Source organism: Oreochromis aureus, linkage group 17 (genome assembly GCF_013358895.1).
Source record: "Oreochromis aureus strain Israel breed Guangdong linkage group 17, ZZ_aureus, whole genome shotgun sequence".
NCBI lineage: Eukaryota > Metazoa > Chordata > Actinopteri > Cichliformes > Cichlidae > Oreochromis > Oreochromis aureus.
Genome location: NC_052958.1, coordinates 26,321,069 through 26,339,967, shown reverse-complemented (window position 1 = coordinate 26,339,967; position 18,899 = coordinate 26,321,069). Strand labels below are relative to the sequence as shown.

The 18,899-nt window shown below is 40.2% G+C and overlaps 1 protein-coding gene across 2 annotated transcripts in view; it reads right to left on the bottom strand.

Annotated features, from left to right (window-relative positions):
* adcyap1r1b (adenylate cyclase activating polypeptide 1b (pituitary) receptor type I) overlaps positions 1-18,899 on the bottom strand; it is a 35,469-nt gene that overhangs the window by 5,303 nt on the left and 11,267 nt on the right. Inside the window, exons 2-13 of one of the 2 annotated variants that reach the window (XM_031751383.2) lie at positions 14,415-14,555; positions 8,933-9,026; positions 4,861-4,974; positions 4,646-4,749; positions 4,441-4,538; positions 3,458-3,590; positions 3,186-3,339; positions 3,044-3,104; positions 2,890-2,959; positions 2,715-2,806; positions 953-1,082; positions 230-271 (exon numbers count right to left, since the gene is read on the bottom strand). In XM_031751383.2, coding sequence (XP_031607243.1) covers positions 230-271; positions 953-1,082; positions 2,715-2,806; positions 2,890-2,959; positions 3,044-3,104; positions 3,186-3,339; positions 3,458-3,590; positions 4,441-4,538; positions 4,646-4,749; positions 4,861-4,974; positions 8,933-9,026; positions 14,415-14,471 — 1,149 coding nt within the window. In that variant the 5' untranslated portion in view covers positions 14,472-14,555. The remainder of the gene's footprint in view (positions 1-229; positions 272-952; positions 1,083-2,714; positions 2,807-2,889; positions 2,960-3,043; positions 3,105-3,185; positions 3,340-3,457; positions 3,591-4,440; positions 4,539-4,645; positions 4,750-4,860; positions 4,975-8,932; positions 9,027-14,414; positions 14,556-18,899) is intronic. The other variant, XM_039601110.1, reaches the window with a different exon arrangement.

The following is an 18,899-nucleotide window of genomic DNA, read 5'->3' as shown; positions in this document are numbered from 1 at the left end:
GTAAATGATATTTTTTAACTTCAGATTGAGTTCTTTAAATATTGACTTAATTAGGAAATGTCTGGTGGAGACCCCAAAAATAAAGTGCATTTCTATTCAATCCAGACATTCATAACTCAAACCTCAAATCTCATGTGAATATATTTGGATTGAGAGACTCTGGTGTTATTAAAGTACTGTATAACAGCACAATGTGTTGTGGTGATAGCTTGCTATAAAGAAGATTTACCTCTCCATTCAGGAAGCAGTAGAGGACGGCTACCACAAAGCCCTGAAGAAACACAGAAGGTCAGAGCATGAGACAAAGAGACTAACTCATCTAAAGTAAACACGATGCAGTCAAGGATCATTCTGCTTGACTTTAACCATTAATGTGGCAGTTTCAGCTCAGGATGGATGGCTGAATATGCAGGGTGATTAAGTCACGCTGCAAGATGCTGCCTTCTAGTGGAGGTATATAAATGTTGCTAGCAAAAATTATGTTCTAAATTTTGACTTTGGATTTGAAAATAAAAATAAAAAATGTTTAGTCCGACTTTGCTCTTTTCCAGCACCAGATTTTAATTCTTAGACACTAATAGATTAGAATTTTGTAACTTAAGACTTCAAATTATTAATCTTACTGGGCCTTGAAGCATCTCCTCAGTTCACCCTCTGTGTGAAACAAGTTGTTTTAGCTTCCTTCTCACTCTCCTTAAGTCAAATTTATTCTGACTGGCTGCCACCCATAAAGAAAAAGTTTGAATAGGAGGTGGACAGAGGTTCTGCGCTAATATTAAGGATATTGTCTCCCTATAAATACAGATCATAGACAACAACATCTATAAAAACAGGTCAAAGAGTAGAAAGAAACAGATGCACTGCCACAATATAGACTGAAAGTTTTATTCTGAAAACAGTTCACACAGAAATTATCCTTGCCTACATTAGGCTATGCAGGGGAAATGGTTACCTGGAAGGATCCGAGCCCGAGCTCAAATACCAGACGTTCCCTCTTGCTGACGTTCTCAGGAGAGAAGGCGAACACAGTGTAGTGGATCCCGAACAGAGGAATCAGCAGCAGAGTGGAGCGTGCCAACCTTCTGTAAAGCAAACGCATGAAACACACTCATCATCATCACCATCATAATGAGAGAGCTGTTCTACCAATGTGTCAGTCCTCACTGCAGTCAGTACATACACAGAAGATTAAATTTACAGTAGGGCATACATGCATGAGGATAAATATGCCTCATTCTATTCAGTCATTTCTAATCATTTCAAGGTTTTATATTCAGTCACTAACATATCTGTAACTTCTATATCTATAACTAAACACTTTCCCCCACAGTCAGATCAGAGTGAGCTCTGGAAAAGCTGCATAATCAGAACTTTAACTTGGAGAATAAATAATAGGGTTCCAGGAATCATGGAGCTTAACCCAAGCTGCCACAGGGCTCCAGTTTCCTCCCACAGTGCAAACACATGCATGTTACATTAACTGCTGATTCTAAATTGACTGTAGGTATGAATGTGAGTGTGAATGGTGATTGCCCTGTGATAGACTGTCCAAAGCTCCAGCGCCCCCAAAATGTATAGATGGACAGCTGGACTAAATAGTCATCCATATATATTAAGTTTTAAGATGCAGAAATACTGAATTTGTCTCCAAGTACTTCAAATTCTAATGACTTACGGGCAGAATCCCGGTTTGAGCCCCGGCTCGGACACTCTCGGTCGTTGTGTCCTTGGGCAAGACACTTCACCTACCGCCTACTGGTGTTGTCCAGAGGGGCCGATGGCGCGATATGGCAGCCTCGCTTCTGTCAGTCTGCCCCAGGGCAGCTGTGGCTACAACTGTGGTTTGCCTCCACCAGTGTGTGAATGTGAGAGTGAATGAACAGTGGAATTGTAAAGTGCTTTGAGGGTCTCGAAAAGCGCTATATAAATGCAATCTATTATTATCATTATTATTATTATTATTTAAACCAACTGTTAACTGTATATTTCTGTACATTTAAGTATTATTATTCATATTGCCACATTCATTGACCTTGTTTATAGGTAATTTCATTGTTTAATCACATTAACATGTTCCTAATTTAATGTTTAAAAACACTTGAAAAAGGCAAAATCCCATGTAAAATTAGGGCAACAAACTGTATTGTCATTACTGAAAATAACCGTATTTTTATGAGAAAGTTATTTTCTGGTATTATTTCGGCGCCCCATCTGCCGGAATATTACTGTTTTTTTTAGGATTTTTTTTTTTAACAGTGCAGTTTGAAGAGCCAAAGAACTCAGTTTCTTTTGTCAGTCATTAAACACCACACGGGTCATGGCGACCTGTTAAATAGCTAAACCATAACAATATTCTGGTCCATCAAACAAAGACAACTGCATCACACATCCAAAAGAATCAAAGTCCAAATATAAAATAATTGCAATAATCATCAGGTTAGAAGTCAAACATAATATTACATCCATTAGCTTCAATAATGTGTTTTCATTAACAGTGAAGCAAACTGCATGACAATTCCAGAACTTAGAAACAGGGAGAAATGCTCTCCTTAATTAATTACACAATGAAACACTTGTTATGTTTTAGCACTGATCACAAAATGGTATAAAATGATATTAAATACACAAAAGGGACATTAAACACATTAAAAGCAAAATGCATTTACATCTTAACTGATCTAATAAGAAACCTTATGTTAATGTCAAGTACTTACAGGTAAATACTGGATTCATTTCCACCAATATCTGGGGATTGTAACTTCTGAACCAGGATAACGATGATGCCAATGAATAGCACAAAGTTGACCTGTAGAATAAACCAGTTGTATAAAAGTAATACAAATATACTTGACAAAAGAAAGACTGTGTTTTTGCTTCCTGGCTTCTCACCATAATTGAAGCCAGCACGGGTCCTTTTATCACCCACCAGATGGCAGCATGGTCATTCATGTCCCAGCAGCTAATAGCGCAGATGATAAAATGAGATGTTCAGCACGTATACAACAAAAACATGAGACACTACTTAGTGTTGTTCGTAACCCACCCTATATCATCAAAGTGCAGCCTCAGCACTGCCCAGATGGTCACACACACCGTCGGGGTCCCTGAAACCAACATCACCAAGTAAACAACATGACATTTGGAAATATGAATATAGTGATAGCATGGCATGTTAGACATCTCACCCCAGCCTATTATGATGTACCAGTAGAAGTATCTTTTCTCAGGGAAGAAGGTCTCCACTAGTAACGTGAAGAGATACAGACCCTCGATGAAGAGCCAGAAGTAGTTAGAAAGAACACAGTAGTGGAAGAATATCATCACCGCTCGACACTCCAGCTTCAAGAGAAGACAGATAAAAGCAACGTGCAAGAGAGTGTCAGCAAAGGTGCCACAAACCATCACCAGCATGAGTACAGCCTGCTTTATTGGCACATGTGCAGCTTGTTTTACTCACGGTGTGTATGAAGCAGTGCTCGCTGTCCTCTTTTGCATACAGCACGCCGTCTTTGATGAAGACAGAAATAGCTCTTAAGATGAATGACACAAAGAGGTTCATGTGGATGAAGTTCCTGGTACAGTGCAGCTTCCTGTGTGAAGGAATAAATGTGAACACGCAGGATAACAATTTATTACTTTGTAACTAATATTTTCTTTGCCCTGATAAACACACACAAGTGCTGCTCTGCAAGACACTGTGACTCACTGTTGACACATAGACAGGATACCAGTGTTAGAAGCGTAAGTACCACTACTTCTAACAGATTAATTAGTGTCCATAGCACTTGAGGCTGGCTCCAAAAGTGTGTCAGTCCCCAGAGACTTCCATAGCAAAATGTCCAAAGTGTAATATCAGTAATATGACCTATTTGGCTTTTTCTAAATCTGAAGTTAGGGGCGTGGCTATTTTGACAGTGAATCACTGAACTGGACCTCTCTGCTATATTTGGGAATATTTTAATGGCTTTATCTGATAAGTAATATGGAGTGCTAAGCAGAACAGACTACCCAAATAGTTTGTGCTTCAGTTTTGGTGAGTGAAATTTTAGTGTTTATTGTGGTGTGGTAATAAAGACTTATTAGCAGGTATCTGCGTGTTTAACCTGTGCAGTTTATGTATGCCGTTTACTGACCAAGCTTGTTAGTGTCAGCGTCTCTCATTTGAGTCAAAAAAGTGATGGAAAAGCTATGACTATGTGTATCTTTTATATACAGTCAAGTCTGTCAGATCCTCACACTAATAATTTGTACTGCTTCCAACACACCAACTTTAGAAACTGAGCGTTCACAGGCTCACTCATAAATGGCACAAAAATATTGCATTACAAAGATCCTTAGTGCTCTTTACTTCACCTGTCAGTGGTTTTAATCTTGTAGTAAATGCATTTGATCTGGTTTAAAGTCAGTCTTATCTCCTATAAGACGTACAGTATTTCTCACCTGAACCTGCACAGGATGACCATGGCTGTGGTTAGAGAGACCAGAGAGGTGCTGTAGCCCACAGTGTACAGAGCTTTCACTGACACGTAATACATGTCCTACAATGGTGATAGAGACACATAATAAAGAGTGCCACATATAGAAAATGTCAAATACAACTGTGCATTAGACACAGTTGCAGATGCTGAGGTGCTGTTTAACTCACAGGGTGGGTGCTGTTTCCTTCCTCGTACAGACAGGCATCGAGATAGTGGGGAAAGGGCTCCGACCAACCAAACGGAGTGCAATTGCGGCTAACCTTTCCCAATTCTGCAGACACAGAGCCCTTTACTTACTTACAGTAAAAAAGCCAAACACACCAATGTAATTCTACAGCAGTAGAGCAGTCTGAAATATAAAGATAAATGTATAGAAACTGACCGTAGTCTTCTTCACTCATAAACTGAGAGAAGAGTTCAGGACAGTTGACCTCAACCACCTCCCCGAGCCTGGCAGGCTGCCAACATGTCAGATTGTCCCAAAACCACGGGCAGTCTGGGGACACAACGGGGAGAAAAGCTCAGTGCTCAAGTCCAAAAAGCCATATGTTCATTTCATATCACTGCTACCATATCAAATTACATTTTGACCAGGTACTTTTTCTTTGCTTCCATCTAACTGGTCTTTGGACTAAATAAATCAATTATCGGACTACTACATGATAGTAGTATAGTAGTAAAAAATAGTCTTTGCTGTTGCATCTTTTTGTATGACACTTTTATACAGGGATCGGTTTGCAGCAGAAATCAAGGAGCAAGTCTCATAGACTTCGAACCTTTTAATTTGTTATTATGTTTGAGTGTATTTACACGTCACTCAGAGATTAGACACAGTTTTAAAAGATAACTGGAAAACAACTGGATATTTTAGCTTTAAATATAACTAATATTTCGCGTGCGGTTACATCAGTGTGGCATGCCCTAATTTAATGATGTGGTGTGTTTTATGTCAAACATTCCAACGAAAAACACTAAAAAGATAGCAGTTAGCTGTGTTGATAAGCTACCAAATAATTTGTTCCTGGTCAAAAACATATTTTTTTCTTCTGTGTCACAAAATATGATAGTGATAAGCCACCTTTTAGATTTATTCTTGGATTGTGCTGCCATATTTGTCCAGCAGGGGGCTTTCAAATATATACTGTTCCACGATTTGTCCCATTGCAGGCCATTGAAGGCCAAGAAAGATGCCAAGCGGCTTTACTTTACCAATTGGATCATCATGGCCTTGCCATATTGGTCCATTTGACTGACCTTTATTATAATTATGTATTTATTTGATTTGATTTTCGGCTGTTACAGACGGGACAGACATGACTGGGGATAGGACAGGGAGAAAAAATGAAAGAAAGAGAGGGAGAGAAAGAAAAATAGAGGGGAGAAGAGATGTGAGAAAGGGGGGAAGAAAAAAAAAGAAAAGAAAAATAAAAAAAACACCTGGATCACCTGTATGGAGATAAGAAAAAACAGAAGAGAAAACAAACAAGAAAGAGCAACATAATAAATACAACACCAACACAATAAACTAGCTAACAGTAGATAACAGTAGATACTAAATATTACATGTTATTGTGCAGTACGCAAGATTGACAGCGCACAATGTGCTTTGAGGTAGCAGCCAAGAAAGGTGTAGTTTGTGTCTGTGAACACCCGTGTGCACACCTGTGTGCACACCTGTGTGGATCAGCACGCTTGTATTCAAAAGGTTTCTCCATGTAACGATCTGCTAGGGAGTGTGGGGAGCCATAGCCCCGTCCCCCAGGGCATGAAGCAGGTATGGAGGAGATCCGGGCCCCAGACATCCAGAGGCCCCAGAATACGAGGACCCAAGGAGGACCACCAGGGGGGCAACCGTGCCACCCTCCTGGGAAGAGCTGAGGAGAGCCCTAAACGAGAGGTCACCCAGCAGCCACGGAGCAGAGGGTTGCAGTGACGTGCCCGCGGGCTCTGCCGGCAGCCAGCTGTGCCAGAGAGGACCGGGCCTCAGGCCCAGAGGCCAGAGGCCTGAGGGCACCCCACCCCCGGAAGGGGCCCAGCCGGGCCACAGGCCCCAGGCCCCACCAGTAGGCCACCAGGAGTGAGTCGGTACATACATGAGCGCCCAGCCCCAGACACCAAGAACCACCAACACACCAACTTCTGAGGGTATCAGCCACCGGCAGGGAGTGTGGTGAAGGGAGATAGGTCTCCTACCTCGGAGAGCCTGAGATGTTCCCAGAGAGGTGGAGTCTAAGACCCAAACTGACATATAGACACAGATGAACAGGCGCACACAGACACAAACATGCATTCCCACCCCCGTATACACAAACAAATACTCGGCACCCACCCGACGTGGAGACTAACAGAAATAGACACTGTACACACATTCACACTCCCCAAAGGTCCGGGTACCCCTGCCCCCAGAGGGGCAAACCGTACCCAGACCCAGGAGATGTAACCCTTCTCTCTGGGGTGGAGGAAAGCAGACCGCCTCCTTATCTGCAGTAGCAGGGAGGCCCCGCATCCCAGACCCCAATCCGACGGCCAGCACCTCCTCCCAGCCCCCCAGCCCTGACTGTTAACAGAACGGGGGTGAGTTCTTTAAACAGAGTAACTGCACAACAACACCCTGGCTTGAATTATAATCAATCAGTGCAGAACTCAGTCATTCAACTTCTGCTCCTGATGCTCTCCTTTTTTCACTGCAAATAATTTAGTGTTGCAGTTTAAATGTCTAAAGCTCACTTAAAGCAGACCTTGAGTTAGAAATGGAGAGATTCCTGCAAAAAAGCATGTAAAGTGGTACATCAGGTTTAAATTCTGTTTTCAGGACATTGTTGTTAGTGATAGTTGTGACCCGTTTTTTTCAAATAGTACAATGTGCTCTGTATTCCATGCTTATATTATCATTAAAGTTTTAATATTAGCACTGGTCTGAAGTTCTGTAGTACTGGTTACATAGTTTGGTTTTGTCTTTTAAAGCATCTTGTTCTGATACAAAGTCCAGTCCTGACTTAATGCAATTTTGTTTGGTGATGATAACGCAGCTAAAGAGCTTTCAAATGACTTTCAGTTATTAGCAATTTCATGATGACATCAACTTCTAGCTCATCTCAGTTCAGTGCAATTGCCATTTCTGTGTGTGTTTCAATTGCCCGAGTCATTTTCTTCTGTGCTGCCCCTCCCTTAGGCCTGTTTTGCCAGAGGTTTCTTCTTCAAGAGGCGAGTGCTGGGTGTAACACGTTCCAAACTAAACTGTTATTTTAATCAAAGAAATACTTGAAATACTGAATTATTTCTATGATTTCTAGTGCCATCTAGTGCCATCACATGCAGCTAATGAAATGAAACATCATGAGTGTATTGTATGAAGGTTTGAAAAAAATTGATATGACCTAAATCTACCCAAAGATTAGTTGAGTTAACATTTGCTAAAAGGCAGTAGGTTAATAGTCCACGAATTTCAAAAACATCTTGCCTGCTCTAGCTTTAACAATATGTTCTGCAGACTATCAGCAGACAGCACAGACCATTAGGAAATGGGAGGTGAATCAGGCTCTAACAATGTAGTCTAAGCACTGCTTTAACCAGTGAGCTTTCCTTTCAGATATTAATAAAACTGCAGTTGTAAAAAAATAGCTGCACACATACGTTAATGATATGGTTATATATGTGTGTCTGTTAAACCTACTCTTCGTATTTGACAGTGAATGTTTTTTTTCTCAAATTCAACCACTGCTGAAATCTTTGTAATATGACAGAGAATCTATATACGCAAACACTGAAAAAATAACTGCTAGACTCCCACAACGGTTGCACAATAGTTGGGAAGTATTTAGGTAGCTAATGTTAGTTTACTCTGTAAGATTATCTAAACTCTAGCACCACAAAACATTTCAAAGTTTTTAACAAGGCATAACAAACATTTTTCATTAATGGTCTGAGGAGACAAAATAAAAGGCAAGGCTGCTGCTTATATATGCTTATATATGACAGAGGGTTGTTGAATATGGAACAGTTCACTGTTAGTTCTGACTGTGCGAGTCTAGTCAGAAAGTAAGGTCACGAAGGAGAACTGGCACAACATGCCCATTGTTTTAATATTCCCCTCATTCATCATCTAATCAGCCAGAGAGACAGCTGTCACTCACCGATCAACTTTCATTTTCAGAAGCATCATCACAAGAAACTAACAACTAAAGCACGTGCCCCTCTCTCGCTCCAAAAATACAGTCTTCCTGTGGCCTAATTTCTCTGTCAGCCCAGCTTTAGTTATCTGATGCTTCAAATCAAGCACAGAGGCTATGAACTGTGAAGTTCTTTAAAAAAAACATTTCCCTAGGATCAGGTGAGTCATCTACAGTTTGTGGAATTATCGCAAGCTCATTAGCATGAAGAACCCAAAGACGCTTGTGTTTTAATCTCTGCATAGCTAATAAAAAAAAATTATCATGAAGGCAACAAAGACTCACCAAATTCTGGATTGTTGTATTCCAGGGTCATCATTTCCATGCATTTCTCCTGCTCCCTCTTGATCACACAGTTATCAACCTGTTGGCTTGAAATCTAGAAGACAATACACAGCCACACAGGGACACACACACACACACACACACACACACACACACACACACACACACACACACACACACACACACACACACACACAGAGTGTGTGTGTGAGTAAGAGAGAGAGGGAGAGTCAAGCACAGAGAAAGGATTCAAAGGTAAAATGCTTGGTTGCTTCATTAGCCACTCATGTGTTTCACTCCACTGTGGGAGAGGTCTAAGTCCTGGGATCTGTCTGAAAACCCAACCAATTAAACTAATCATTTCAGAGCTGCTGGCTCTCTCTTCATTCTAACTGACCCACAGGACGACATTAATCTCATGAAAACAAGTCAGGAAAGATGAGCCTTTTTCACACCACACATTGCCAAGCTTTAGTCCCATCTGTTCTGAACCACAGACGTGAAATTTATAATTGTGCTCTCCAATAGCTCAAAAACCACTAAAGACAGACATCACAACGACATCCAGACACGGATGACTGCATGGCTACGACTGCAGACATGGAGGTTATGACCAGGGGCACATCATTTACAGCCCCTATGGTGAGGATCACCATGGTGATGATGAAGGTGGGTGTCTGATAGGAACATGTCTCTGTGCTGGCGTCAGTCCAGGAGACTTCACGTGTTAGCTTCATGAGGAATATTAATCTGCTGAATAACATGGATAAGCTTCAAACATCTGGCATACACTGAGTGCGGCTTGGGTTCTTCCAAGGAGAGATCACTTGGAAGAACCCAAGATGATTTATTGAGATAGAGAAATGAATGTATTAGACTCCGATGACCCATCATGGAAGTATGAAATCCCAGCAGTGATAGGATTTAGGACAGTACTCTGTGGAGTCTAGAGATTGGTGGTGGTGAAGATGAAGACTGAGACCTGGATGGAGCTCTGACTGAGGTGTTTGTGAGGTGGAGTTGGGAAGGAGGTGGGTTGCACAAATAACAGCCTGAAAGGGAGAATGACGTAGAGCACAAATTTAAACTATGTAAAGTGGAGACTGACAGACTCGAAGAAGGCCTGCAAGAAGATGACTGGACTAGAGTAATGACGTCAGTATTGAGATTTACAGTGTGGGAAAGCAGTAGACATGTAAACAGAAAAGCAGGGAAAGAAGGCAGATGAGTGATTAAAGATCTCCCTAATTGAACTTAAGCATATGCTTCATTTTTGATGATGTAAGTACTAATAGTGCACTGCATGTACACTCACAAAATTTTCAGACCTTATCTTGTAATTATGGGATGATGTACAATGGACTAATGAGCCACTAAATATAATTATCCCAGTAATTTGGATAATCAGGCTTGGTGATTTATAGATTCGGTCAAAAATCATTTACTATATAGATAGATTTGCAAACTAAAGTACATTTCAAGTAAAGGAAATTGAAACCACTTGGTTAAAATGTCAAGAACATCCACTCATGTGTTTCAATTAGTGTCTGATTAAACCTCTACTCAGGTTAAAGTTGCTGAAAATTACATCCATTAATCAATAGAAGGGATCTATTCTAGCAAAACAAGTGGAAACACCTGTATTGGGCACTTTGGCTACAGATACATTTCAGCTGTTGCTAAATATAGCAAACCTTTGTGCATTGATAAATCAGACTATTGGATAACAATTGTTGATTCTCTGTGTTTTAGATTTAGCATCTAACTAAAATATAATGTTTTTATTTTCATTCACGTAGACATTAAACTGACTTCATGAAGCCTATGCTGAAGCCTATGCTGGACCCATCTCTCACCAGCAATTACAGACCAATCTCAAAAATTCCATTAATTGCTAAGATATTAGAGAAGGTTGTGGCTAAGCAGCTTACAGCAGTTTTAGACAAACATAATATCTTTGACAAATTTCAGTCTGGCTTTCGTAGAGCTCATTCTACTGAAACAGCCCTTCTTAGAGTTTCCAGTGACATTCTGAGGCAAAACGAAGCAGGAAAGTGTTCTGTACTCCTAATGTTGGACCTCACGTCAGCCTTTGACACCGTTGACCATTACATTTTGCTTGAAAGGCTGAAATACTGGGTTGGTGTATGTGGGTCTGCCTTAGAGTGGTTCTCCTCGTATCTCTATGAACGATACTTTTCTGTGGCGGTCTCTAAGTACAGGTCATCTTCCACGTCCCTGTCCTATGGTGTGCCACAAGGTTCTGTGTTGGGGCCCTTATTGTTTTTAATATATCTACTTCTTCTCCAGCATATTTTGAGCCCCTTTGAGGACATTCGCTACCACTGCTACGCAGACGACATCCAGCTATATATGTCTTTTAAACCTGAAGATGTTTCTAAGCTGCAGATTCTAAATGTGTGCTTAGAAACCATCAAAGGTTGGATGGCTGACAACTTCCTCCAACTTAATGAAGAAAAGACTGAAGTCCTTGTATGTGCTCCAGACAGACATGTACCTAACATAATGAATGCTCTTGGTCCTCTTTCAACTTTTGTGAAATCATCTATCAGGAACTTAAGGGTAACCTTTGATTCTGCTCTTACCCTGGAAGTCCACGTCAAATCTCTGGTTCGGTCCTGCTTCTATCATTTAAGAAACATTTCTAAACTGAGCCATATAGTATCTCATACTGAACTGGAGATTGTTATTCATGCACTCATTTCATCACGATTGGACTACTGTAATTCACTGTTTACGTGTCTAAACAAAAACTCCCTGGAGCGTCTGCAGATTGTCCAAAATGCTGCAGCAAGGCTTCTGACAAAAAGATCTAAATACTCTCATGTAACACCATTGCTTATACACCATTGCTTATATATTATAGTCCATTTTAAGATACTGGTTCTGACATTTAAAGCTCTTCAAGGACAAGCACCAGCCTACATCACTGAACTTTTACAGCCCTATGTCCCTAGTAGGTCCCCGAGGTCTTGTGATCAGGGCCTACTTGTTATTCAGCATACAAGGCTGAAAACCAAGGGTGATAGAACTTTTGCCACTGTGGCCGCCAGACTGTGGAACTCTCTTCCTCAGAACTTAAGATCTGCAGACTCAGTGATTACATTTAAAAAACAGCTAAAAACACATCTTTTTAGAATTGCATTTTGTTAACTTTTGACTGTTTTTGTTTTATACCTTGTGAAGCACTTTGTGATCTTTTATCTAGAAATGTGCTATATAAATAAAATTTTACTTTACTTACTTTACTTACTTCATTGGCTTGCAGTAGGGATGTGATTGAAATGTGGGCTGTGAATTTTATTAAACTCTAAGGTGTAGAAAAACATCCATCCTTCCGAGTTCCACATTCTGCTTTTAACTGCTTTAGATTTTAGACTTTGGGACTGCTCTCTAAGTGCATATGAGTCTAATTCATAGGAAGCAGAGGTATTAAAATGATAAGTGGCCTGAGAGGCAAAGAAATACAGTGTATTTGGCTTCCTCTGTTTATGTCTGCTCTGTAACCTCCTGTGGTTATATCATATCTGTCTGCCCTTGGTCACACTGCATCAGATCAGTATCAAATACTAATAAGTTGCTTGTCTGACTACACTTGATCATGGTTTTTTATTCTTATTTCAGTGTAATATAATGTGAATTTTACAAAAGCTCAGAATGAAGTTGAACTAGTTTACAGGTTTTTCCCATCAAAAAACTAAATAATTGAAAAATAAAAGAGATAAATAGGGATTTGTTTTAAATCCCTATTTTACATATTACTTATTTTATTTCTTATAAATTAACCAAAGAAAGTGTTATTCTTTATTAAATAATTATTAAATATTATTTATTTATTAAATAAGCCTAAATACCTTCCTTACATTTTTTGTGTGCTATTGTGAATAAAATATGCCTTTATAAGTTTTCCCAATTCATTTTATTCTGTATTTATTTTCATTTTAGACCGGATTGCAAGTTTTTGGGAATTGGGGTTGTCATCCAGGGAGTGTTTCCATTCTTTTACCAGCTCCAGCAAAAATACACATCGACAAGGAGAGATTTCTTTGAAGGTCAGACACGTTCTAAAGACTCATCTTAATAATTATGAAACAAGAGCACCTTATAATTTAAACCTGTGTTTGAGAGACTGCATTTCGAAAAAGCATGGAATATTATTAATGATATTGATAATGATAATAATTTATTAATGATGCATTAAGAACTGAGACAAGTAAACATGAATTATCTCAGAAAGGACTGTGAATGAATTGGGAGTTGGGAATGGATTTGTATTGTGTTAATGCTAGGCGCTATCTGTATTCTTCTCTGGCGGAAAAAGAACATGTCAACCTTTAAATCCTGTATATGTATTCCATATGTCCTTAGTGCCAGATGGAGGGTTTTGAACAGACTTGGCAACCATTGCTCTGTCTTGTTCTGTTATACAGAACAAGACGCTATATAAATTTCCTTGTCTTTGGTTAGCGCTGGTTTGTGTGGGTATATGCAGCATCGTTCACTCACTGACTTGTAAAACTGAAGCACTATATTCAATCTAAAAGTTTTCAGTTGCATTGTACATGTTTCTTAATAAAAATATTTGAACCAGACTGATATTAAACTGAGCTTAGCTGTAGCTATCATTACAAACATACACATCTAGCAAAACAATCAAGTCATAAAACAACGGTCACTCTAGCTTGCAAATGTATGATTTAGAATTAAAGGAAAGGGGACCATAAATAAAGTTGTCATATCTGGCAAGAGAGTTATAAAAGTTATGATATGATAATTTTAACAGACAAATTGAAATATATATTATTTAAAGGTATATATATATGTTAGCAAAACAACATTCGCCTGTACATTATTATATAATTCTAACAGTACCAATAACATAACACTGGTTTATGTTTACAAAGTTGAGCAAATTTCTGTGTATGTGTGTATGAGTGATTACATACATAGTGACGATTTGTAAATACTAACTACTCTCTTCTGCATCCCTTGCCTTCCACTACTCTTTATTCCCCCCATTTCATCCTTAATTGTTACTTTCTGCTAAAAAAAAAAAAAAACAGCCAGTCTGTCAGTTTCTCTGTCACCTCAGCCCAGGTGATGATACATCTGCTGTAACTGCAGCAGAAGACAAGAGAGGCCATTCTTTCTTCATACAGTTAACAGGCTGGAATAATGCTGAACAATCCATGAATAAATTATGAGGATGCATCGTTATCCATTATTCCTGTCACATGCTGATCAATGAATTATTGATGCAGATACTCCATATGGTTATTCTAACTAAGTAAATTAGTGTACAAGTGTGTGAAAATCAATCTCTGTTTGCAACAGGTGGAGATTCACTTCAGCAGTGTCTGCATATTAATGTTTCAGAAGCACTTTGACATGAGCAGTTAGCCTTGCTGCACACATTTTCATAAAACCATTTATAAGACATGAGTAAAGAAAGAACACTTACCGAGGGCATAAGGAAGAGCAGGGTGAGGGTCAGTGAGTTGATCTTTGCACCAGACATTTTTTTACTTCTTAGGAGTTTCCTCTACACAAAAAGCTCCTCTTGCAGCACTAAACGTGATGGGATGTCACCTCACCTTGGGATCTGAAAATCACAAGTGTGGAAAAGTATGAAACAGCATGTCTACATTACATCTCATTAGTATTTATAGACAGACAGCTTAGTTTAATGACTGCTTTCAATAGAACATTGCTTTGATGAGTGGTAGAAAGACCTTTCTAACACCTCTGAATAAAACTGAGATCTGGTGACTGTAAAGACCACACCCTAAGACATCATTTTCACCAACATGAAAAAAGCCACTGACCTCATGCCTCGAGGCACTGTCCACTGGTAGAGAGAATTAGCATAAGAACAGAAAAAAAACTGACAAATGGACCTAATTCATGCCAGCAAAATACCCCACACAATGTGATAGACCCACAGGATCCCCTCAATGCAGGAGTCAAGGGTTTAGGTTTATACTTTAAAATAAATCCTAGATATTTGGACTTGTTTTAGTGTTAAGGCCCATTATGTTTTACAAAGGCAGTATTGATTGCGCACAATGCACTCTGAGTCAATGAACTAAAGTGATTTCACTTCACTGCACATTTCTAATGTGTATGCAAAGAATAAAGGAAATATAGAGTTTATGGCTGTGATTTTTTTTGTTGAAAGGAAACAATACAAGTGATAGTAAGGCATTCCCCATTTCTCTAATTTGTGCCTCCTCATATCCTCTATCCTCTGATGAACTGATCCCTGAATTGAATGATAATTTGAACTGAAGAAGGCTTGTCAGATAATGCATGTATGCAGGATTACAGTGAATCCAGAAAGTATTCACAGTACTTCACTTCTGCAACATTTTGTCATGTAACCTGAGCCTTATTTCAAAATGGATTAAAATATTTTTTCATCTCAAAGTTCTACACACAAATTGAGATTCTTACAAATTTAGTAAAACAAAACAAAACAAAAAATTCCCCTCTCGCCCCTGCGGACGGTTTATCCTTCAAGCTCGGGTCCTCTACCAGAACCCTGGGAGCTTGAGGGTCCTGTGCAGTATCTTTGCTGTTTCTAGGACTGCACTCTTCTGGACAGAGATCTCCGATGTTGTTCCTGGGATCTGCTGGAGCCACTCGCCTAGCTTGGGAGTGACCGGTTACCACTGGGACCACTGTTACCTTCACCCTCCAGCTCTTCTCTGAGCCCTTGGTATTTCTCAAGTTTCTCGTGTTCTTTCTTCCTGATGTTGCTGTCATTTGGAACCGCTAGATCTATCGCTACAGCCGTCTTCTTCTGTTTGTCTACCACCACTATGTCCGGTTGGTTAGCCACTACCATTTTGTCCGTCTGTATCTGAAAGTCCCACAGGATCTTAACTCGGTCAATCTCCACCACCCTTGGAGGAGTCTCCCATTTTGACCTCAGGACTTCCAGGTTATACTCGTCACAGATGTTTCTGTACACTATGCCGGCCACTTGGTTATGGCGTTCCATGTATGCCTGCCTGCTAGCATCTTGCACCCTGCTGTTATGCGCTGGATTGTCTCAGGAGCATCTTTACGCAGCCTGGGCCTGGGGTTTTGCCTGGTGTGGTAGACCCCAGCCTCTATGGATCTTGTGCTCAGAGCTTGTTCCTGTGCTGCCATGATTAGTGCCTCTGTGCTGTCTTTCAGTCAAGCTTTGTCCAGCCACTGATAGGATTTCTGGATATCAGCCACCTTGTCTATCTGCTGGTGGTACATACCGTGCAGGGGCCTGTCCATCCATGACGGTGCCGTCTCTTCCTCCTCTTTCTTGGGTTTCTGCTGCCTGAGGTATTCACTGAGCACGCAGTCTGTTGGGGCCATCTTCCTAATGTATTCATGGATGTTCGTTGTCTCATCCCGGACTGTGGTGCTGACACTCACCAGTCCCTGGCCTCCTTCCTTCCGCTTAGCATAAAGGATCAGGGAGCTGGACTTGGGGTGAAACCCTCCATGCATGGTCAGGAAGTTCTTGGTCTTGATGTCAGTGGCTTCTATCTCCTCCTTTGGCCAACTTATTATCCCAGCCGGGTACCTGATCATGGGCAGGGCCTAGGTGTTGATAGCCCGGATCTTGTTCTTACCCTTCAGCTGACTCCTCAGGACTTGCCTGACCCTCTGCAGGTACTTGGTGGTTGCAGCTTTTCTAGCAGCCTCTTCATGGTTCCCATTCGCCTGCGGGATCCCCAGGTACTTGTAACTGTCCTCTATGTCTGCAACGTTGCCTTCTGGTAGTTCGATTCCCTCAGTTCTGACTACCTTGGGACGGAGAGATTTCGCAGGTCTTTCCTCCCCACTGCTGTAAGACTCCACATTAAAGACTTTTGCAGCTGATCAAACACACACATCCACACATGTGCAATAACACTAATGTGCAATAATCTTTTCTGGCATCGTTGTATTTTTACTCAGTTGTATATAGCATTTGTATTCTATTTTTATCTTATTGTATATAGTATTTTATTTTATTCTATTCTGTACAGTTGTGTACTGTATTTATTCTTGTTTTATTTTATTCTAATTTTTGCTTCATAACTTTTGCACTGTCCACTTCCTGCTGTGACAAAACAAATTTCCCACGTGTGGGACTAATAAAGGTTATCTTATCTTATCTTCCCTCTCTTTGTTACCATCCGACTACACTTCTTCAGTCCGAATGACATTCCGATATAATTGCTGTATATCCTGGTGGTGTGGATCAGTGAATCAATGTCTCGTTCACTCTTGGCATACAGCTTGATGTCATCCATGTACAGGAAGTGGCTGACAACAGCTCCATTCCGTAGTCGGTATATGTACAGGGGGTTCAGGCATATACAGAACAGCAGTGGGGACAGAGCATCTCCATGGTAGATTCCGCACTTGATGGTGATTTGTGCTATGGGCTTGACGTTGGCCTCTAGTGTAGTACGCCACATCTCCATTGAGTTCCTGATGAAGGCTCTTAGGGTCCTGTTGATCTTGTATAGGTCTAGGCATTCCAGGATCCAGGTGTGGGGCACTGAGTCATAGGCCTTCTTGTAATCAATCCAGGCATTGTACAGATTGGTCAGCCTAGTCTTGCAGTCTCGTTAGTTACTTATGAAGATAAAAATCTTTTGCCCATCACAGTTTGTGTGTGTGCAATATTAAAAAGGTAAATCTTGTAACATTACACCATGTTCTGATTTTTTTTTAAAGTAATGAACACTTATATTTGAGCAGCAGTAGTTGGGAAATGAATTATTATTGCAGTTGTGCCACATGTCATATTAAACCAGCATTTTAAAATGAGACTGCAAGGCGAGGGTGCTTCACATAGTTCCTGTTGCCTGGACTCCTCCCTACTCATGTCTCTCGAGAGTAAGATGTAAGTCAGAAAGATGAGAACTGAAGATGTGGGAAATGAGAAAGGGGGTATGTTTTTACAGCTTTATTGTTGTTAAGAAAAAAAGCCCAAAAGACCCATGGCTGTGTCACTGTGTTCTCAGACAAAGCTCTCAGATAAATTCTCTCAGTTGGTGAAGAGTCGTATTCATCAAACAGACCGTTTCTTCTCTTAGAGGAAATTGAGTATCATTCAGTAAATTTTCTTCCTTACCTTACACTGAGGATCAATTTGAAAATGTTGAACAGCTATCTTGCTGTAGGGACAAAACCTGCTTGAACCACATGATATCTTTAGTCTCACTGCATTGCAACACAAAGAGCAATAGCGCTCTAAATGTTTTGATATATATATATTTTTTTTTTTAAATTTGAAAAAATTATCTCTACAGTACGTCAAATGTTTTTAATGTGGGATTTAAATTGCTGAGTCAGGGTTTCACTCATCCATATTCAGCACAGTTTTGTCAGTCAGTTCTATTTTCAGATTTATTATCATAGAGAAGAACTCTTGTACTGTGACTGCTGTGCAGAAGAGACTCAGTCTGCCAGCACAGCTTAAGTGATGGACGTTTTCATTCCAAGTACTGGAGACCAAGCAAGAGACATTACAGTGGACTGTATGGTAGGCCTTCATTAAAGACAGTTTGAAAATCTTGAATCTGCAGTTCCCAGGCAGAAAACTAATTATTAACATAAATAACGTTGTTAATAATGTTTTGAGAAAAAGGCACCGAACATCCTTTCATCTTACCCATGTGCTGAAGGAGAGAACATAAATATGTTGAGCATATTCTGTTTTGAGTTCATAGGGAAATGCAGTTTGCAAACCAAGAAAAGAATATTATTTCCCTTACAGCATCAGTTGTGAACCATTACAAAGTCACTGTCTTGCTATTAAATGACTGAGTATTCAAACTGTACATGAACCAGCAGGTCAGGTTGTGTCCCTGTAAAGAGCCCATGTGTATGCATGTGTGAGCCCTCACGGATGCACCGTGACGCTGCAGGCTTAGAGGGCTTGCATGAACAAAGCCAAGTATCAGGA